The sequence below is a fragment of the Halyomorpha halys genome, unplaced genomic scaffold (assembly GCF_000696795.3).
Source record: "Halyomorpha halys isolate HHAL.00 unplaced genomic scaffold, Hhal_1.1 Scaffold1157.1, whole genome shotgun sequence".
NCBI lineage: Eukaryota > Metazoa > Arthropoda > Insecta > Hemiptera > Pentatomidae > Halyomorpha > Halyomorpha halys.
Window position 1 is genome coordinate 355,006 of NW_027108759.1, and position 23,394 is coordinate 378,399.

General features: G+C 28.2%; 1 protein-coding gene across 4 annotated transcripts in view; it reads left to right on the forward strand.

Moving 5' to 3' along the window:
- Positions 1-23,060, forward strand: part of eRF3 (eukaryotic translation release factor 3) — a 27,705-nt gene extending 4,645 nt beyond the window's left edge. For all 4 annotated transcript variants that reach the window (XM_014433102.3, XM_014433100.3, XM_014433101.3 and 1 more), the window contains 9 exons: positions 4,854-5,063; positions 12,243-12,389; positions 16,217-16,362; positions 17,508-17,662; positions 18,049-18,195; positions 18,551-18,725; positions 19,365-19,538; positions 20,416-20,674; positions 21,049-23,060. In XM_014433102.3, coding sequence (XP_014288588.1) covers positions 4,854-5,063; positions 12,243-12,389; positions 16,217-16,362; positions 17,508-17,662; positions 18,049-18,195; positions 18,551-18,725; positions 19,365-19,538; positions 20,416-20,674; positions 21,049-21,092 — 1,457 coding nt within the window. In that variant the 3' untranslated portion in view covers positions 21,093-23,060. The remainder of the gene's footprint in view (positions 1-4,853; positions 5,064-12,242; positions 12,390-16,216; positions 16,363-17,507; positions 17,663-18,048; positions 18,196-18,550; positions 18,726-19,364; positions 19,539-20,415; positions 20,675-21,048) is intronic.
- The last annotated feature ends 334 nt before the right edge of the window (positions 23,061-23,394 follow it).

Sequence of the window (23,394 nt, forward strand, 5' to 3'; positions counted from 1 at the left end):
GTCACTTACCTTTTATTTTATGATGTTTCATCTTTTTCTTCAAAAAGTAATGATATTGGTTCAGCTCTGTATATCTATGTACAATAAAATCGTTTTTAATGTCAGATAGATCTTATTCTCATTGTTATAATTTAAAAGAGTTTAAATGCTAAATTTTCAGAATTACTGCCCCTAAAGTGCCATCAAAATAATTAACCATCTCACATTATTATTAGTGATGAGGATATTAAATATATATACTATGAAAACATTTTAAAATGAACTTAATATTATAAGAAGAATGAATCATTCTTAGTAAATTTGGTATTGATTCTATAATGATTGAGTATTGAATAATTGGCTTAGAGCAGAATGTAATTTTAGTAAACTGTTATATATATTTCTACCATACTTTTGCGAAAGAGAAATGTATAAATTTTGTAAGAAGAAATATTTTTAAAAATCTCTTTCCGGAAACTTTTAAAAATTTGATTTAATCTATCAGCAGCTGATAGGCTCATTTGGAATATTAGTACAGGAAAGTAATACTGCAGTCAATTATATCTGTTTTGAAATGAGTGTGAGGATTAATTTCAAGTAGGGTGAAATGTTTAAAGTTGTGTGATTGCTATGATCCACCTCTAATATAAAGTTTATTAATAGCAGAAAGAGACCTTGGTTATGGTAAGAGCTTTTCAATTCATGAATTACCTCTGAAAACTGTGTATAGTGCTTTGCAGAGCATGCGTAGTATGTGTTTTTCCCTCCCAAATCCTGTACTGCACACTGTAGTTCTGGATAGTCAAGTGGTTGTTGGAGCACACCTACTCATTTGACTGGACTTCCTTTCCTCTGCTTGACCTACTTTTGTAACTTTACCAATAAAAATTCCTTGTATCAGTTTTTCAAAACTTTTTTTTTTATTAATATTGCAAGATTATAAATTTGCCATTCCAAGTAAAATGAGTAGAGGGAAAACTATCCACTCTCAAACCAATAATGTAATTATGAATGTATTTAAATTCATGAAAACAGGGGCTGAGAGTGGTCCAATCCATGTTTTCTCTGTAATAAAAAGTCATAAATTACTTACTGTATTTATCATAAGTTAATCCCATTCTGGGACCAAATATACTGCATTTTAAAACAATAAAATTGTTGCACTACCTGTTTCACAACAAATTTAAATTTTAAAAGAGGCAGTTTTTCTTTTCTGAAAACAATGATTATCGAAACTCAAAAATGACTTTTTGGAAGATAGTGCACTCTTAAATAGCAAATTTGTCTTCAAAGTAAAACAAGAATCTATAAGAAACAGTCCCAAGATAAAGGATAACCTAAAGAAATAAGTAGCCTCCAGTATTCATAACTTAAAAGTACAAGAATTGGGAAGAAATTCGTTCCAAGTATCTACCCAATCCCAAATCTGGTTGGGCGTTATCAAGTTCCGGACCGCCTCTTGGTTTGTTCCCAGTAGGATGTGTTTGTTATGGTGTGGATGAGAGAAGGAGCTAGGGTAGGGAGTGTGCGAGTTCCCTTTCCGCTAGGTGTTATGGTGTGCATGGGAAAAGGAGCTAGGGTAGAGAGTGCTCTAGTTCTCACAGGTAAACTCGTCTTGGATGTACTATACCACCAGGTATTTATAAAGATTGTTATTATTTCAGCTAATGGTGATCACTTTTATTTGCTAAGTAGATAATTAATTTCAAAAATTAGTTATAATAAGAAGTTGAACAGATAACAAAAGGGTCTTATTCAACAATTTAAATGAAATGAACTTCTTAAAAAATATCAGACATAATCTATTATTTCATACAGCTTGGTTTTTGATTTGTGTTACTAGTGTATTGGTGTGTATATATTAGAGCCAGTGAGAATGAAGTGAATTACTTTTCACTCATTGTGAGAAACTGAATGTTTCATTATTGTACTTGATGATATGTATATAGTAAATACACATTAATTAAGTACATATTATTTAAATAATATTTGTGTGTAATAAAATTACATCATTGAACTACATTTACTAAACATACAATATCTTTCAATAAGCTGGTAGTCAAATCTTTTTAATGTTACTAAAATTATTATTTCTGCACATAATTTTGGTACTGTTGGTAAAGGGATAAGAAGACATTATTAGTTATATAAATAGACCGACTTGATTGTCAGTGCTTACTTGAATCAGCAATAATCGATATCTGAAGTCCATACAGTACTTATTCACTTCAACTTACATGTAGGTTATGGCTTTTTACCTTCACTTTGTTTTTTAATTTATCCGTAAAAGCTAAGGAGTGTCATCACTGTAGTTATTTTTTTTTTTTTTAGAAACAGCATTTCTTTTCATATAGAAATAATATTTTTTTTATGGAGAAATTTCTTTTAATTTTGTCATTAAAAATGGCTCTTAAAATCCATTTCAATTAATTAACTTCGTAAATTTTTTTTATAGTGCAACAATAAATAACTCAATTATGATTATTTAACACTAATTATCCAATCTGTTGGTGATATAAAGATGTAAAGATATTTAAAATCGTTAAAAATGTTTCTCTGAAGTGCATAGCAACTTAGTAAGGATTTCATTGTAACACATGTACTAGCTCACAAAAGTTTTTTAAATCCTTCTATGATCAGAGAAGTTTTTTAGACATTTTCTTACCATTATTTGATTGTTGTAATACTTATGGAAAAATATATTATTTTGACATCTATTACCATTTGCAAGGCAGCAACAGTTTACTTTTACAATAAAACCTAAGTATTCCAATGTGGTTGATTTTTGTATCATCTAAAATAATTTTTTTACTATCAATGACGGAACAGCTAATTGTCTGAAGATTGTTAATTAAGTGCACATGATAAAAATTTGACTTAATTCTTACTTAGGTTTGGAGATGTAAAATGGTTACATTTTTTATTCGAGGCTCAATTTCTTGAAAACTACATACCACATTACAAACATTTATTAAATTTTTTTAAATAGAATAAATGTGCCAAAATTTTACATTTAATCTAAAAATAAAAGATTTGGCAAAGCTGCATGTCACATTTGTCCAATGACTGCTGTTCAAACCCAAATCTGCCTTAATGCAATTCTCCCACGAAGTTTCGATCTACTCCTTGGGTGTTTACATTCGGCTCAGTGCTTATTTATTGTTTAGGGATTTGTTTATTACTAAGACCTACAACTTTACACTCTTATTTTATTCGCCACAATGCTATCATCTTAATTATATTCACCGGGTGCATTTCACGTAATTTGACTTTGTGTAGCCTTCTAGAATCTCTGGTTAACTCTAACCCTAACTGTTAACAGAATATGTGCTTATTTTTAAACATAAATCTGTTTATGTCAGAACTGGAACTTTATTTCGACTGCTTAAAGACCGACAGGTTGAATGAAATCATTAAACTCACAAAAAAATAAAGGAGCTCAGATTAACTTAAAATTCTTAATTTTTATAGCATCACATGTTTAGTTAAGGCTTCCTAGAAAATATTTAAGAATTATTTGTATTATAATTTTTATTTGTTGTTTTTTTTTTTTTCTAATTACAAAAAATTTCTTTTGGTTAAATAAAAAATTTCATGTGATTAGGATTGATTTAAATTGTACTTGTAAGTATCTTATGTATAAATGGTGAAATATTTAAAGATATGTAAAATAAAACGAAATGTTGTCTAATGGTAATGATGGGGGGAACAAGTCCGGCAAATGGGCCTATTGGTCCTTTTTGCCAATAGATGTGGCCTAAAATAAACACTTATGAAAAATTTTCATAGAAACCATAATCAATAAGTTTAGAGAAATTGTAAAAAAAAAAAATTTAAAAACACGAAATCTCATTTCTAATAATTACTGGTTCAAACTTTGTTTAAAGTTGTATCAATTATGAATAACCTAACTAGATTGTACAAATTTCTGTGATATTTTCTGCTCAATTAAAATATTATACAGCTTTTGGTGGTCAATAACATCTTAAGCTTTTTTGAAATTGATATTAAGCTGATGGTCTATACTGACGTATTCTAATGTTTTCTGTAATATTTGTCGCAATGGAAAGATATGATCAATAGTTTAATGCAACCCCCTAAAAACAAGGTAGTCTGATAATTTTCTGGGCGAATTACATGACTTGGCTAGTTAATTTTAACATAAATGTTTTTCTGAATAAATGTATGTGAATAAGGTATAGCGAATGCAGGAAGGAGTGAGATTCTTCAGTAGTTATCGCAATTTATCCTCTGCTCCTTCTAAATCAAAATATATATTTAATGGTACTCAAGATTAATTTTTCAAAAAACAAAATTTTTATTAGGTAATCTTTATTTTGGCAAATATCATGGTTTCCTATGAAGATATTATAGAGTACTTCAAAGTGAGTTTAACTAGCACACTTTGAGCACCAACAGATATTTGTATATTTAATTGTTATTGAGATGTCAAAGTTTTTATTTTGTACTCTTATTTATTAATAATAATAATTAGGTAGTTTGTTTATAATTAATTAATTTTAGTTCATATGTTGGCATGTTCAAATTATAATACAAGTGTTAATTTTTTAATAATCCCTGTTATATATCATTTTTTGTTGTTTATTAAATGTAGATGAGTAGATTTGGAGTAGTGGTATTCTTATTCATGTATTTTATCAAGTATTGTAATTTGTTGTTCATTGGCTCTATCTGTATTATTTAAAAAAATATCAGCTAATTTTGTATGTATTTTAGAATTCTTTTACAGTTTATGTTTACAATTAATGTTGCTCATATATTTCAAAATTGTTTTTAATGAAGTTTATTGAACTTCTTTTTATAATTTTTCATAATCCTAGCCATGTATGTTAATCTTTCATACTATGTTACAGGTGGGGAAGAGAGTGGCGGAGGAGAAACACCACCTCCAGTAGACTCATGGGAGGCTGCTGCACTTGATTCTGACCCTCCTTCTGGTGCTTCAGGAGTTGGTGAAGAAGATGATGAAATAATTGAGGCCAAGCCTAAAAAAAAACCACCGAGGCCTGAAGAAACTCGTTCTAAAAAGGAGCATGTTAATGTTGTTATCATCGGCCATGTTGGTGAGCACCAATCACGGTGTTTGCTTAATGCAGTTTAAATTTCCTTTATTTTTTCATAAATATAGAGCTTTTCTTTTGTTTTTATTGCTTCATTTTTTAATTTTGATAATTTTTGGAAAGAATAAACTATTATTTTTATTTTTTAAATATTTATCTTTAGTTTTGTTTTTATTTAATTCAGTGAATTTTTAAATATTTTATTTGTTTATTTATTCTTAGTGCATTATTTTATTTGCGAAAGATAGAGCTCATAGTAATAAGGTCACAATTAATGTTTTAATATCAAAAATACATTCGGATTTGAAATTAATGCATGACTGGTTAGCATGGGTTCTACTGTACCAGCTTTTATTTATGCAAATTTTTTATTTAAATTATCATTATTTCAAATTTTCAACAAAAAAATTGAATACAGGTATTCTTATGTAATCATTTCAGGTCACGATTCTTTCATTAATCTTGAAAATGTTTTCCTTTTATCCTTAGACTTAGACTGCAATCTCTAATTAATTCTTATCTAGAAGCAATAAAATTTCCCTTGAGATGGTTCAGTGGCTATTTAATTCCCTATTGAGTACTAAAGGAGTTATTCTGTAAATTCTTTAAAATATTTTTTTTAAAAGTTCTAAAAAACAATCGTGTAGATTTATTTTGCAACCATGTAGTTTTATGTCTTATCTGGTTCTTTCTCCTCATTAGCTTAAGTAAGGAAGGTGTACATGAGTGTACTCTTCTTAATATATGAACCTTAATTTAGTTATTTTCTGTGGAAGGATATTTGCTCTTGTCTTCATGCTGATGTAACGAATAATCTTGAGTTTAGTATTTGGAATCTTCAACAGGCTTACTAATTTCATTGTTTCTCTTAATGCTTCATTGCTTTAGTATTCTGTGGTTAAATAATATTTTGGTTTATAAAAAAATCTAATTAGCCTGAATTGTGCATATTTACTTGCTATCTTTTGATAAATCAAAATGCTTATGTACCACTTTCTCTTCCTAGCCATTGAAGCATGAAAAATCTCCATGCATAATGACAACTTTAAAGGTTTTGTTTGCTCATGTCTCAGTTATCATGGAATCATTATACTAAAGCCTTAACAAATATTCTATATTGATAGTTTTTTTTTTGTCATTTTGGTGTGTTTATTATCGTCAGTCTTCAGAAATTATTTTGGAAATAATTAACCATTGTATTATGATTTGTCTTTGTCAGTGTTCAATAAATAACACACTTATTCAAAATTCCTTAATAAGGTAACCATTATTACAGGATTAAATAAATTGTGCTATTTTTGGTCAGAAAATATCGAAAACCTAGGGAATTTCTTCAAATTATTTTGCATGATATCCTGTAGAAGAGAATTTTTTTAGAAATTTCACACTTAAATAAAGTCAGAGTTTTATTTTTTCAAGTTTTCCATTTTTCATATATATGTTTATTAGCTTCATTGTACCAGAATTGGTTTGTGATCAGGCTCTTCCTTCCTGTATGAAATACAATATAAACGTAGAACAAATATTTAGGAATTTGGTTTTTTATGTATAACGAGATAATAATATATATTCCTTTTTGAAATGGCCAACGCCTTTGTAAACACATTTCTTCGTTAAATTACATGTTTTAATTACATCCTTAATACAAATATATTACCAAATATATGCCTCAAGGTAGATTTGATAAAAATTTGATTTCACCATTTTAAATTGATGCTTTACGGCAGTAATATTCCATGTTAAAAGGTTTATTATTGTTTTTTTTTTTTCTAATTTTAAATGTTGGGTGAATGGGAGAAACTTCATCCAATTTAGGCAAAAAATGTATTAGTATCGTTTAATAATTTAGGTTACAATCAATTTTTCAGCCATAATTTACCCAAAACAATTTTATTTTTATATCTTTAATTACAAATTATTATTAGGTAATCATGCAATCACCTATATTCCAAGATTTGGCAATAAATTTTTTTTTAAAATAAATTTTATTATTTGTGTGTAAATGAAATCTATGGGAGAAACTTATATATTTTTATTAATTGGACAGTAAAGATTTTTGACTCTGAGGACTAACATTTTTTCTATAAATCCTTGTACACATATTGTATGAATTGAGATAAGCATTCCCTGAATCAAAAACTCCCCCCAAAAAATATTATTTCGAGCCTACAAGAAAAATGATTTTCAATCAGCATTGAAATAAAGGGAATGTATAACTTATCAAACTTCAAAACTCCTTCTTAAAAAGTAAAAAAAAAATTGAACTAATAGCTGATTCTGCAGGCTACATATATTAATATGTATTTAACCATGCTGGTAAGGCCTGAGCGTCTGCATCAAAGTAACATCTTGGTGCCCAATAAATATATATGGAAATGAAACTGTTATCAAACATGTTAGGAGAATTAGGATTATCATTATGACTGTGCCTATCCAAAACCTTCATTGAATAGATTGATATAGTATTGAAAGCACAAGTGAAAGGTTCATGTTTTATGAATAAAAATAATTACCTGTCAAAATCCTGCGAATAGTTGAAATTTTGTTGTACATTGATAAATTTAGAAGATTAAGTGGATTTTTAGGCAAATCCAAAGTTAATTATTATGTAGGGGAAATATTTCTAGTTCTAATCTTAATATTCGAAGCCTGTTTTGATCTTATAAATTTGTTAGCAATTTTTCTCGCATATACACAAATTTTTAAAAATAAATTTTTTGTTTGGTTTTGTTATGTTTTTAAGTTAATATTTTCTTAATAGCTAATTTTATAAGAAATCTTTCAATGTTCACCTTCAAGGTTTTTAGGTTTAGTCATTTGTAGGATTAATCAGTTTATCAACAATCAATTTGTTTCACACTCCTCTCATGGCTTTTAGTGAGATCAGAAATAATTCTTTCAACTGAGGTTTCTCTGCTAAATTATTCATAATGAATTGTGAACAATCATTAGTTAAATTTTATATCTTAATCTTATAAAAGGAAAGTGATGAACTGACAAAAAATTCCTTTAATTCCTGAACCTACTGGTTCTTTTTATCAGTGTCTGAATCATTCTTTTTATCAGTAAACAATGTGTTTGCTTAACATATGAATTGGAATTCATTATAATGATAGTTTTTCTTAAACATAAAAAGTAATAATTTCTTTGGTTAATTATAATTTTCATAAATAAAAATTCCTGTGTGATTAAGTGACTGATTATTTTTTCTGTTACCCTGTAAAGTACTGCGTAGTGATTACATTTGCAACTCCATTGTAATAAATGAATACAGTATGTTTCTTCAAGATTAATTCGACTATTCATTCATTTGTCTTAGCAAAAAATACTTGAAAATTTTACTAAATGGTTTTTCTCAGTTTTCCGTTTAGTAAAAAAAAAAATGTAATCGTCAGTAAAATATACCCTTACATTTTTCCAATGATAGGACCCTGGAGTCCTGCATAATTTTTTTTTAGTGCTAGCCTAACCTATTTCATCACTCACTGAATGGCATTATGTGTTATGTTATTTAGAACCAAAGCTTGTTACATTCTTCTTAATTGGTTGTTTTAGTGCACCTTAACCTGGTGCTAAGTTGTTAATTGACAGTGATGAATGGAATGTGATAAAACTAATTCTATATTTCTACATTATCTTTAAATTTGAGCCAAATTGGATAACCCTTTTTTGAAAAATATTGCTGTGCCAAGGAAAATGCATTTGCACATTTGTGAGTGGATTTTTGGATAGAATAAAATAAAATTGATATGGGACCATTTAGGTACGAACTAGCACAGTCCCTGCAATTTCCAATCAAAATTTGATTAACAATAGCAATTATTATTTATATTACATCGATTTGACTCCTATCTTTTTTATTTATTTATTTATTTTTTATATTCAAAACATTAAATGGGATAGAAATGTGTTGAGTAGAAAACAAAATGTTATAATTTGGTGAATGAATACAAAGCTTCTCTTCCTTCGTTAGTAAGGAAGCAAAGTTTTCATGGTTCATCAAATTGTACTGTTGAAATATTTTTAAAAAAATATATGATATATTTTTGATAATCAGGAATTGGATATTTAAAAATAAGAACACTTGATATTTTAGTATGTATGAGTGGTAATTGTTTTTCTGAAGATAATATGTGATCATACTAATTATCTTAGATGAAGATAATAAATGATTTACTAATTAGTTCTTTGATTAAAAAAAGTTTTGAATAATTTATTCAACTTTAGTATTTATTCAGGATGAATTTTATTTATTTAATGTTAATTAGATTTATATTTAATTCTCTTGAAGTAGTATTTTGGTTTGTTGGTTTCAAGAACCTTTGTAATCAACCAATGAAAAAATAATTTTTTTTTTTTATTATTTATATGACATCTAATAGTATTATGATCTGTTATTTCTATATCATAAAATTGATTGGATATTGTTTTATTTAGATTTTACATTTAATTTATCAGACTCTTAAAAAAATAAATTGAGTAAACATTATAACCATTGCAAAGCGACTGTCATCTTCAAAACTTCTTTTCGACATGATAAGCCTAGAACTGCTGATTCTCATACTGTTTTAGAAGAGACCGATACTCTGCAGTGGAGAGATATGCCCTCACTGCCAAGTAGTGCCAACAAAATATGGCCTGTTCATATCCTCAAAGCAGTAATCAACTGCCAGCCTCTACTTAGGGCCATAGCAGCAAAAGTCTATCTTAACCTTTCAGAAACTGATAATCTGGATGTTTTGTAGGCTAGCTGCTATGCCCAATGTACTCAATCTTATTTGACTGTATTTGTATTTCTATTTCTCCTTACATATAATTTAATTTTAAAGTTTCATATCATCCTTTTTCATTTGGATTTAGGACCTTCATTATCCAATTCGTAAATCATTTTGTGTATATATAATTTTTTTTAAAAATAAATATTGTATTACAAAGTCGAAACTTTTATTGATAATATTTAATTTTAAAATACATTTATACTAATCTTTACTTTCCTTACCACCTAGGTAAAAAGAGTTTTCTAACTGGTCAGATTTTCGATGTGCAGTGTTCAACAGATTACCTGTTTTTGATACTCCTGAGTCTAAAAAATGTACGTTTAACCATTGCTTTGTGTGTATATATGCTCTACGATTATCTCTTGAATAGATGGGCTGATTTTGATGCTTCTTTTTTTGTTTTGTTGAATTTTGACCCCTAATGCCTGCACCAAATTGACGCATTGTGTCCAAGAACTGAAAAACTTGTTTTTCTCATGCCTAAAATGACTTAAAATTTTGTTGAAATATGTTTTAAGTCTTCCAAATTATGTCCCTTAACTTTTCGTGTAACATCCTTAAGAAAAAGTTATAAAAAAAGAAAATTTTATTTGCAATTTGCTCAGGAAAGATTTTTTTATGGTAAAATATTTGGATCTCTGTTTGATAGGTGATAAAATTACCTACAAAAAAAATTAAAAATACATTCAAATCGGATTATTGTTAACAGAGATACATATGGCTTTGTTCTAATTTGTTTTACTTTCCTTACTGCCTTAGGTAGGGATAGTATTTTAATCAGGTAAAATTTTCAATGTGCAGTTTTCTATGGTTTATTTTTATTTTATTTTTTTTTTTTTTTAGAGACCACCACCACCACTTAGCAATTTTTTTATTTTTATATCTGCATTTGAAAGTTAATTAAATTATCCACCAAACAAAAAGATTAAAATTGTTTAAATTCAACAGCTTCAGTAAAAATACTAGGTATTGAAGTTGGCTTCCCTTGTTTTTCTCAGGTTTTTGAATGATTTATTAATTTTTGGAATAATTCGAAACCTATACATCTCTGGTGTCGTTCCAAATGGTTATTGATGATTAAATTTTCCGAAAATGTAAATTAAAATATAATTAGTGCAAAATATTGATCAGACCAATACTATCAAAGCAGTCTATTATTTTCTTAGGTTTAGGCACCTAATGTGATAGGGAAAGTCGTGTGAGTGGTCAGATCAGATATTTATAAAATAGTTGTACCTTAAATTTATATGTTCAGAAGCATGGCACCATGCTTCTAAACGTATAAATTCGAAAGATAAATCAAAAATATATCAATAAATAAGAAAAATAAATCAAAGGGAGTCTGGTTACCAGACTTCTTTTATACTCTTCGACCTTCAGTGTGTTTTTTTCTACTTACAGTTCTCACCTTTTACTTTATCTTTTGTTTACTCTTCACAGAATAAGCTTGATTTGATTGGATCAGTGGTCTATTTCTTTAAAATGATTATTCTCTCATTTCTTTTATAAGTCTGAGCATTGTCTACCATTATGGTGTATCATATACCTGATTTTCAACCCTTCTGGAATTATGTTACCTATTTAACACTAGGACATAAACTGTATAGAAATTATCTGTTTACTAACTGTTCAATGTCTCTTGAGTTCTTATGGCTTTCATAAGCTGATTAAACATGGTACACAAAATTAAAATACATAAATATATATAGTTGTGTAAACATCTAAGACACGTATGTTTAGGAGTACCTGAGTACCTATCTTAGTTATGCAATTAATTTGAACTTAATACATTTTGTATTTTTTTTTCTATAGAAAGACAACTTCCCATGATCAACGCATTAGAATTTTATAAGTCTCTGACCTTTATCATCTAAAATCCTAAGGATGCTATAGTTTCTGATTGTGGAACAAAAGCCACTTCTTGACCACCTTCAATTTTTCTCGAGACATTTCACACATAGTGTCTTCGGACATTATTGGAATTGTTGATATTGGGAACTTACCATTTATAACATGTTTCATTTTACCCTTTCATTTAATCTGTTTAGTTGGTACAAAAATATTGTACTATTTATTATTTTACTTTATCTATTTAATGTATAAGCACTATTGGTGGCAGCTATAATTCATTAAGTAATAATTCTTATGAAAAAATATTGAATAAAGTTTTTTTTTTTCAATAATCGTGAATTAGTTAGTAAGAAGTTAAATCTATATTTATAGAAAATATACCTCTTCTATTGTTATATGCGTCTTTTAATGTTTAATGTATCTTTACTAATTTTTTGTGACCTGGTTACATGTGTTGCTAATCCTGGCTGAGCTCATCGGAACAATTATTTATTCATAGATGACCTCTCACTCATATCATTTTCTAATATTGTATTTTTTGTTTGTTTATCAGATGCTGGCAAGTCAACTATTGGTGGTCAAATAATGGCCCTCACTGGGATGGTTGATAAAAGAACGTTGGAAAAATATGAAAGAGAGGCTAAAGAAAGAAGCCGAGAATCATGGTACCTTTCATGGGCTCTTGATACTAATCAAGAAGGTAAGGAAACCAAAGTTTCTTCTAAATAAAAAGTAATGATTTATAGGTTTATTTTATACCAGATGGGCCTGGTGGGCCTTACATGGTTGATATAACTGTTACATTATATTTTATTTTTTTTAACAGTTGATTATCTTGTACAAAAGACACCCCTAACGATATACAATGTTATAATTAAAAGAAAAAATAAATAGATAAGAATAATGCTTCTTAATAAAAGAGAAAAGTAAAATTAATAACAAAAAATAATGATATTGGTACACTTAACGAAATAAACAAGTGCCCTCTAATATTAAAAAAGAAACAATTTAATTTGAAAAAGGGATGAGAGAAAAAAAAAATAATAATAAGTAAAATAGAGGTAGTGGGACTATGAATTAATAAATATAGAATTTATAACAGAATGTCCAGCAGCAGCCTGGACTTCAGTCTTCAGATTGAGGTTGGGTGTCCCAGGTTGTAGGTCACTGCTCCTTTAACTGTCGGCAACTGGAAGTGGAACTTCATGAACTGTTTTTTGATGTAATCCTCTATTGACTCCATATGTAATTCCCAATGCAATTGGCTATTTCTTATGAACTAAGAAAAAGTAGAAAAAAGAAAAAAAACTAAGAGTAAGGAGCATTAACTGTGGTTCTTACAACTTTATTATGAAAAGATTGTAGATTTTCTTTTTTGTAAAGGATGCCGCTCCCCAGACTTCACAGCCGTACATCAGCAGTGGCCTGAAAATTGTTTTAAATAAAAGAACAGTTGTTTCTGGTTTTAGTTTGGAATTTCTGTTTAGGATAGGATATAGCATTTCTAACCTTGTGTAGGTTTGAGTTAATTTGATGTTGATATGGTGATTCTAGGTAAGGTAGCAATCTTGGTGAACTCTCAGGTATCTTACTGTTTCACTGACAGGATTTCATTTAACATTTTTACCTTTGAGGATTAGTTCTGGTGGGCGTCGAAGTGTAAAAACTTTTGAATTACATTTTTCAATGTTCAAGCTAATCATCCATTTAGTGAAATATTGTTTTAGATCATTAAAGTGACTTTGCAAAGTGTTTCTAGCAATTATTATGTCATCATATTGAGAGAACACAGCTGTATCGTCAGTGAACATAGCTTATGGAGGTGTGCGTGAACTGGACGATGTCGTGAAGGTAGAAGTTGAACAAAATGGGAGAAAGGACTGAACCTTGTGGAGTAACAGCATGGATTTGGCTAAGGGTTGAATTTTCTTTATTAATTTTAACAGAAAATGTTCTACCATTAGGGAATGAGCTCAAAATATTGTATAGGTATTTTGGAGTTACTATAGGAGACCTCGATGCCAGACCTTATTGAATGCTGGTTGGAAATCCAAGAACTAAGTAATTTTTCAAAAATGGGTAATTAACTGATAGGTCTATAGCTGCTGATTTGTTTAGCGTTCTTCCCAGACTTGTGAATTACTATGAGTTCGGCTTTCTTTTATGTATCCGGAAAGTATCCAGTATGAAGGCAACTGTTAAAAATTGACGTGATAAAAACGACAGCTTTCCTGGGTAACATTTTGATTGCTATAAGTGGGAATCATGGTCAGGACTTTTCTTTACCTTGAGCTTTTCAGGTCCTAGATTTCTTTTGGGGACGTGAATTTAGGTGGGAGCTGAACTGTTGCAAGGGGTAGATTTAGATTCTTGTCTATTTCATCAGTGACTAAATTCGGACTTATTTCTGTGTCGGAGAATGTTTTCTCAAAGAAACTAGTGAACACTTCAGCTTTTTTGGCATCACTGGTGATGAATTCATCATTGTCTACTAGGCTTGGAATTTTTTCACGTTTATCCAATAGACGTTGTGTAGCCTTCCATAATGAATGATCCTTTGGGTCTAAATTTTCCACGTATCCCTGATATTTAGAATACGCCCATTCATCCTGATCATTTTTAGTTTCATGTTTGAGGTGGTTCCATTTATTTTTGTGAACTGGGTTTATGATGGGTTTGCATGATTTAAAGGTTGATAATCATTTTATTTCTTCTAATTCTGTGAAAATTCTTAGCTATTTTCATGGAGTCAACAGACAGGGAAAACCGAGAAAATTAAGGAATTTCATTATCCTAGAATATTAGATGATTTTCTTGAAACTCATCTGTAAGTCATGGAATTTCCTGAAAAATAAAATAAAATATTGAAAAAATTTTTTTTTCTCTTTATTCGTCCTCACAACTGTGTACATCTTCAAATCTGCCTAAAAGTTGTCTGAAGTTTTATTTGGAATTTTGTGTGTTGAGTTGCTATATCTCTGGATTTTTTTTGTTTTTCAAGATAGAGAATTTACAATTTAAGACAGAAGTGGTTGAAGTTATTAAGTTATAAACATATGAATTTGAAAAAAAAAAAATGAATTTAATGATTATTAATTCCTATAGAAAAACGTTTGGATTGGAAATCCCAATTTTTAAACCTCTGAAAGCCATCACAATTTAAGGTTTAGGAAAATTAAACAAGGTGGTATTTAGAGTGGAATATTTAAAATATTCTTCAATGCAAAAATTTTGATGTTTTCTAAACTCGTTTATCGAATGATGTTTTTCATTGTGTGTTGGTAGTTCAAAATATCCTTTACTTTTGGTGTTATTAATTAGTCTAATTAGATGGTGATGAATTAATTTTTTTTTTAAATTTATTTCATACTGGTAATAATTTTATTTTGTTTGAATCCTAAAATTTCTCTTTTTACTAATTAGTATGACTAGGGTTTCTATGAAATTGAAAATGCCGAATTTGTTTTTTAAAAACAATCTACTATTCATCATAGAAAACATTTGGAAACTTGTGCATTTTTAAATTTTTAGACATAAAATTATTGGACCTTATACTAATTTTCTAAAGGGTTCCATTCAATTTCCTTTGCACTAATGACGTCAACAATCAGTTTATGTCTGTAGACCCTGAATTTGTTCATGAAAAATCTTGTAGCTTCATCTGAATTTCTCTTGAGGCATCTTCCATTTTAGGGGTTGCTTCATTAATAAGTTCCAATTGTTTAATAGTTGCGTGGCATTCATTAATTCAAATTGTGGAATTCTGAGTACATTGGTGGGTAATAGCTAGAAATAGAAGCTATATTATTTTTCAAAATCAGATTTCCCAACAAGTTCTGAGCTTCAGAAGGCTTTAGCTTTCGCCTACTTCTCATTTCATGATTAGTATTTGAGGAGAAGAGTTTTTTTAAGAGTAATTTTCCTTGTGAATTTGAACTCTAGTTGGGCTTTTAAAAATGTCTTTTTTAATAGATGAAATCAAATAATAGACCTCGGGAGTCATGCTTTAAAAGAGTATAGTTTTCTGTTGAATCGCATAATGATTCTAAACTAGTAACTGTGTTGCTCTGGTTAGTAGCTCCCTCATAAATTTAATTAGAATAATTTTATATTATTGAGCTTTAAATGCTGTCATACATTTTACTGGCTTTTGTCCTCATAATCTGGTATTCCCTAAAATTAGAACTCAGTACCCTTAATAGAATCTCATACTCATTTTTGTTTAAAAAAAAGAGAGAGAAGTGTTTGTAGCATTACCCTTTTTCCTGCTGGTATGTTATAAACCCTTTTATTCTGCCTCATGTATTATAAAAAGAAGATAAGAATTAGTTGATGTATTATATTGTGATGAATTTTTAAAGGTATTCCATATTCACCTTGTAAAAATTTACAAGAATCATTATTAACCTTTTAATTTTTTTTCCTTCTGACTTATGTAATTAATTTGTTATCTTTTGCCTTAAATATCCATTCTCTTTGTTTTAATTTACTGTTTCTTATTTTGCTTTTATTTGTTTTTTTATCTAGAACGTGAAAAAGGAAAAACTGTTGAAGTTGGTAGAGCTTATTTTGAAACAGATAAGAAACATTTTACTATACTTGATGCTCCTGGTCATAAAAGTTTTGTACCTAACATGATTGGTGGTGCTGCACAAGCAGATCTTGCTGTTTTAGTAAGTATTTCGAGAAAACAATTATACTATGGAGAAATTAACGAAAAATATAAGTTTTCAGTTGGAATTATTATTACTATTCGGAAACCAGAATTTCATTAAAAATATCAAGGATAAAATTTACATAAAACCATTTTTTTTAATGTTAAAGAACTTCTATGTAATGTAATGAATGAATTGGTTATTTGTATTGTATATTGTTCACAATTATAGTTATATGATTGTTCAGTGCTATCAAGAGTTATCTGCTGGTAAACAGATAGTTCGAGATAGGAGAATGTCCTGGGAAATGCTTGAGAAACCTCCCGGAGTTTGTTTTCTTGGATAGTTAATAAAGTTCTCAAGTTTTTTTGTTTGCTTTGTCATGGTGCATAACAACTGCTGAAGGTTTGTTTGGGAGAAAGAAAATACGCCTTTCTGGTTAATCAAGACTAGAGCCTGACCTGTAAAGAATCATATTGTATATCTATCATCGCATAATCTGTCTACTTACTCCACCAGTCACAGAACACTGGGTTTCACCTCAAAAAGATGATTTTTTTTAAGCCAGATTTTTTCTGTCAGAACTGGCTTTTTTCTTTTACTTTGCCACTGTTTGATGATTTTTTCTGCTTTTCTCCACATTCTTGTATTTTATTATATCCTGTAATTATCCTGTTTAGAATAGCTCTGTCTGTTTGAAAAGCAGCCAGGCACAGATCGAAAATAGTTGTTACTAATATTTCTCTGACAGAGCTTGAGGGACCATATTCCTTCTTTTTTTGTTTTTCAATTGCATGAAGGTGGTTTTATTCCCTTGTTCACATGCAAGAATTTCAATTCTTGCATGTGAACAAGGGAATAAAATCGGCTGTTATAACACAACACAGGATACTAATCAATCAGACAAGACAATATAAATGAAATGCATAAGTCGTAAATAAACTTATTCATTTTCCACTATTGAAATAGGATAAATATCTCGGATAAATCCACTAGCAGTAATTAGTGATAAAAAGATCATAATGTAAGGCAAAAAAAATTTCATGGTCTGTAATGTGAACAAAAAAAAAAGTATTATTTTGAATATTCAACTACCAATTTTCTTTTTTTAAAAAGTGGTAGTTATTTTATGATATGATACATAGATGGATGTTTTATTTTAGGTGATATCTGCAAGAAAAGGAGAATTTGAGACTGGTTTTGACCGTGGAGGTCAAACAAGAGAACATGCTATGTTAGCCAAAACTGCTGGTGTAAAACATATGGTTGTCCTTATTAATAAAATGGATGATCCAACAGTTTTATGGTCTGAAGAAAGGTATTATTCATGCAAAATTAATGGTTTTTTTCCCCCCTGTTATTTTGTGATGTGTTGATAAAAGTGATCAAGTGCAATTTTCTTCGACATCATTTAATCACTTTAACCTCTGACCCGATGATTTGTGTTTTTATTTTTGTTTTGTTTTTTATTATTATTTAACAAGGATTGTAAATATCTATAAATAAGGTACTCGGTCATTAAATATGGTAACTAAAAAAATGAACTTTTATAATGTAAGAAAGATTTTGTTTATAACTATGTGTTTTTCATTTGGACATAAGTCACTTAGCCTAACTTAGTACTAACACTATTCTTTTAAATTCACAATTGTTTTACAGTTATAAATTTGATTATTATTTTTAAATTGGTTTGTTTTCATACAGGTATATAGAATGTAGAGACAAAATACTTCCTTATCTTAAAAAACTTGGATTTAACCCAGCAAAAGATCTTACATTTATGCCTGTCTCTGGACTTACTGGGCTTGGATTAAAGGACGCATTAGACCCTAAAACTTGCCCATGGTATAGGTATGGTTGGATTTTTGGTTATTTATGGAGTATTGTTTATTATTAAATTTTTTTCATTGGAGGGAAAGAAAATGTTTAGAATATCAGGATTTTCTTTATGATTAATCAAAAGTAGATTTTTATTTTTAAAGAATTAGTTTTTAGCAAAACCATAGTAAACTGAGCAAAAATTAAAGCAATTTATAGTATCATTGTAAAAAAAAAAAAAAAATCGTAATTAGTTTGGCTATTTAGAACTTGTGGTGTAAAATGTTAAAGTCACTCAAGGTGATTGTTCTTTTTTGTATTTTTGTTATTTTAATGTGTATAGTGTCTGTATCTTGCAAGTACTTATATTATTTTTCTCAATTTTCAGAGGAGAGCCTTTTATAACCTTTATAGACAATTTGCCATCATTGAATCGTAAAATGGATGGTCCATTCCTTATGCCTGTTGTAGAAAAATATAAAGATATGGGTACTGTAGTCATGGGAAAAGTTGAAAGTGGTGAAATGAAGAAAGGTCAATCTTTGATTATCATGCCCAACAGAGTGAGTTGTATTTATTTTATTACATTTTAAATTAATCTCTAATATACTTCATAGGATTGGGGAATCATAGGTCTTGTCAATTGTAAGGTGGAGGTAGAGCGTTGTCTGCAATGCACTTGCAATCTGTACTACGTGGAGGGGAGTACTCTTAGATCCATGTTAAAATGTTTTAATTCAAAAATATGTAATAAACTAATAAAATATAATTATACATAATACATGTATTTAAAATATTAATAAAATAGATAGATAAGAAGAAGATATTATAAATTTTTACAAATCTAACATGAACTGAATAAGTACTGTATAATCTAATGTGATTGAAAGCAACCAAGAGGATATTTGGAAAAGGGAAGGTTTACTTCTTGAGGTTGGTCTAGCAACCCTAGCACTGTTTGTAATAGATGTGTTAACCTGCTTGACCGACCAAGTTCCTTGTCTTACCACAAATTCTTTCTGGGTGAAATTGTAATGATTCACAAATCCTATTATAATACTACTTTATAACTTTTTGTTGGCTGTTTTTGTCTTAATTTTTATTTATTGGCTTCATAAAAGACATTTCATTATTTTTAATTATACAGTAAGTTTTGTTCTTGTACATGTAGAAGAACTTGTTGCTAGTTATTATATTTTTAGACACCTGTGGTTGTGGATCAGCTCTGGTCTGATGATGAAGAAGTAACCTCAGTAGGTCCAGGTGAAAATATTAAAGCGAAACTGAAAGGTGTAGAAGAGGAAGATGTTTCTCCAGGATTCGTACTTTGTGACCCCAGTTCGCCTGCTCGAACTGGACGTGTTTTTGATGCTCAGGTATTAACTCACTTAGTATAAGTAATTAAAATCATTTTGTGTATTATAAATTTTAATGGCCTGGTTTTATTTTTCCTTTGAATATTGTAATTTATTTTTGTACTCATATAAAATATTCTTACTCCACTTATGTCTCTTATGAATTGTATATAATATGCAATAGTAATCCAATTCAGTAAAACTTTGTATTTCAAAAATATTTAATCCAATACCACATTATATAGAACTATGATTATAATTTCTTATTATCTAATTAAATTAAATAATACAATAATATAAAAAATATATATATATTTTTATTCATGACAATAATTAAGTGACTTCTTGGTTGAATAAGATTATATCAAGTTCAGATCTCTTTTCTCTCTTCGTACACTTAAGTACAGCTTGATCCATATGCTACTGCATTAGTAAAATATTTATTAGTAATGAAATGAATTTTAATCAAGATTTCCTAACAGATCAGTGTAAGTATGATCTATAAGTCCTATTTATAATATATTGGTAAGAGACCTAGGAGCTTTTTCTTTACTTAGTCCAAACACAATATAGTTAACTTCTTTTATCTCTTTGACCTTAAACTTACATATACTTGTCATGTAACTTATTACAGTTTAAAGACTTTTTTCACTGCTAAAACGTGTCCAAACCCAACAATTTGCAATAAAAACATAATATAAAGCCCTAGGACACTATAAATCCTGGGTAAATGCTTAGTAGGTAGAACACAGCTAATCTCTTCAAACTACTGAGCTCAACTGCAACAAAATTCTTACAAGTGTTACAACTAAATCCATCTTAGTAACAGGTTTATGCAATATGTTTTGACTTGCTTATATGCTTGTTAAGGTTATATTGAATATGTCATATTTTTCAGGTTGTAATACTTGAGCATAAAAGCATCATATGTGCTGGCTATTCAGCTGTAATGCATATCCATTGTGTTGCTGAAGAAGTAACTGTCAAGGCCTTGATCTGCCTGATAGATAAAAAGACCGGGGAAAAAACAAGATCACGACCTCGATTTGTTAAACAGGACCAAGTTGCCATCATGAGGATAGAATGTGCTGGCGTTATTTGTATGGAACAGTTCAAACTTTTTCCACAAATGGGAAGGTTTACGCTTAGGGATGAAGGCAAGTTTTTTTGTTTTGTTTTGTTTTTTATTGATTTAATTAATTAGATTTATTACGGATATTTTCTTTAGGAAAAAAAGATTTTTTTTTTTAATCATGTAAATATATGTATTGTATATATGTTCGATCATGGATTGATTGGTATGCTTTGTAATGTTGTAACCCAATGTATTTGGGCAGCATGGCTAAATAAAGCATTTTTCTCCAGTATTAAATTTTGAGAGGTATGAGATTTAGTTAGTTAGGCACTTGAAATATGATTAAAAAGTGAATTGAATTATATGATGCTAAAGTGGGGAACACAGTATCCCCAAAACATCAATTCTAATTATCATCACATATAATTTTAAAAAGTTATATATTTATTTTCACAGGCAAAACCATTGCTATTGGAAAAGTTCTGAAAATTATTGAGTGAAGTTTTGGAAGCTGTTACAAGGTGAATTGATAAGAAGAAATATTTTCAAAGACTCGTTACTATTTATTTTTTTTTTTTTTATTTTAAATGAAATTGTTTTGTTTTTGGGTATTGGATATATTATTATTGCTAGTGATCTACCCTTTAAATCATAGTACTTGTGAACTAAATACCTGTTAATATCACATTACTTTACATCGTTCAAAATCTCTTTTCTTAGAACTTGTTCTTATAGGTATATTATTTTCCTATAAATTAATAAAATTAATTTATTTTTATCATTTTTGAAGTGATTGTTAGGAAACTCAAAATTTTTTATAAAATATATATTTATGGATTTATTTCATTTGTCGCAAAATAAATATGTAAATATTATTATTAGGCTTAATCATTTTAAGTTAATATAACCATTGTACATTAAATTCTAGCCTAATTCATCTATCATATTTTTAGCATGAAGTAATTTACAGAGTTAATTTGTATTTATTTTTTTTATCATGAAAAATGAAAAAAAAAACAGTAAATGTATTTACACATACACATGAGTGTGTATGTTACATTTTGGGCCTTTGATTACTGTAAAAAGTCATTTAGTTTTCTTGTTATTATATTGTATGTCTTTTACATTTAACTACAATACAAATACCGGGTGCCTTGTTTTAGCTTTATAACATTTATAGAATTTTTTTTATCTTATATTTTTGAATACGTTTATTGTTTTAATTCAGAACTTTGATTAGTTTAATGCTGTGACAATTTTATTACAGATATTTCTTTCTAATTAAAGTTTCTTTTGAATTGAAATTTCCATTATGTTACTGATTTTCATTTTTTTTTTTTCTTTAATTCTAAAATTACTGTTGGTTTTTTTTTTTTAAACATGGATTTTAAATTTTATTTGTGGATATATATTCAGAGCTGCTGAATAAAAATTTCCTTTGAAAATTGAGCTTTTTTTTCTTGACCATTCTTCATATTGACTAAATCTGACTTTTTGAAAAAAAAAAATGCACGTAATTGGTCTGTAGTTCTTTTTAGTTTTGTCTAAAATTCACAATCAAATCTAAAAAATTAAAATATAAAATTAAAATATAAAATCAAATTGATGTTTTTAAGAGTAAGCTTAAGTAATATTTTAGTGATCTTTGTGTTATTGCTCTATTTTTATTTACAGATACTTATTTGATTTTAAAACTATATAATTTTATCCAAATTTAATTTGTTATTCTTTGTTTTTAATAATTTTTTTTTTCTATTTTCTAAGTGTATGTTTTTGTAAGAAAAAGTAAGTTTGTTTTCTTAATTTGATTAATTATTTGCTTTTGCAAATATTTAAAAAAAAATAAATCGGGAGAAAGTGTGGATGATAAATCTTCCATTTCATTTGTATACTTTATTACGAACTTTCTCCCATTGAAAGTAGGTTTGTATTACTGTTACATTAAATTTTTATTTACAAATCATGAAAATAAAATTATTTTACAACTAATACTGTTTTTTCTAATCTACTGGAAGATATATTTTAAACAAAACAATCAATTTTTTTTCCTCTTTGTTTAAATTTGAACTACATGACTATTATTTGTGTTTCCAAGTGTATTTCTTACTGAATATCTATTTATTTTATTATTTTTTTAATCGTATTTTATCTTAAATACTAATACTCACTCATCCTATAAGTAATTATTATTTTTAATTTTGAAATCCCTATTCAGCTCATATTGTTTGTTAATTCCAATTGAATTAAAATTTGAGGTTTACTTATATTTCTAGAATAATATATATTTACTGGATGTGGGTGTACATATATCCAGAATACTGTATAAAACATTATTTTGTGACTTCAATATTGACTTACCATTCCTTACAATATGTTATAAGTGTTTATTATTTAAATATATATATTTTTCTTTGTTACTATTATAATTATGTATGCGATGAGTATGTTAAATATATTAATGGGTTTAATATGTGTACATTTTTGAATTATTATGTTAAATTAAGAATTTTATTATTGAGCTTTTGCAAGCCTTTCAACTTTGATATAAATGCTAAAAAATACAGATAACACAATTATTTTTCTTACATTAGTGAATTGGTATTTCATCATTTTTCATGACATATCACTCTGATAATTGTCGTAATTATGCTATGAATTATAATAGTGTTAAATAAAAGTGGTTTATTGGGTTATACAATTAAGAAGTAATATAGATTCCTTATACTCAAGCTCAAAATTTTCAAGGTAAATTTAAACATTTTCTTTTAATTCTGGATAATGTATAGTTAAGTTGTGAACAAT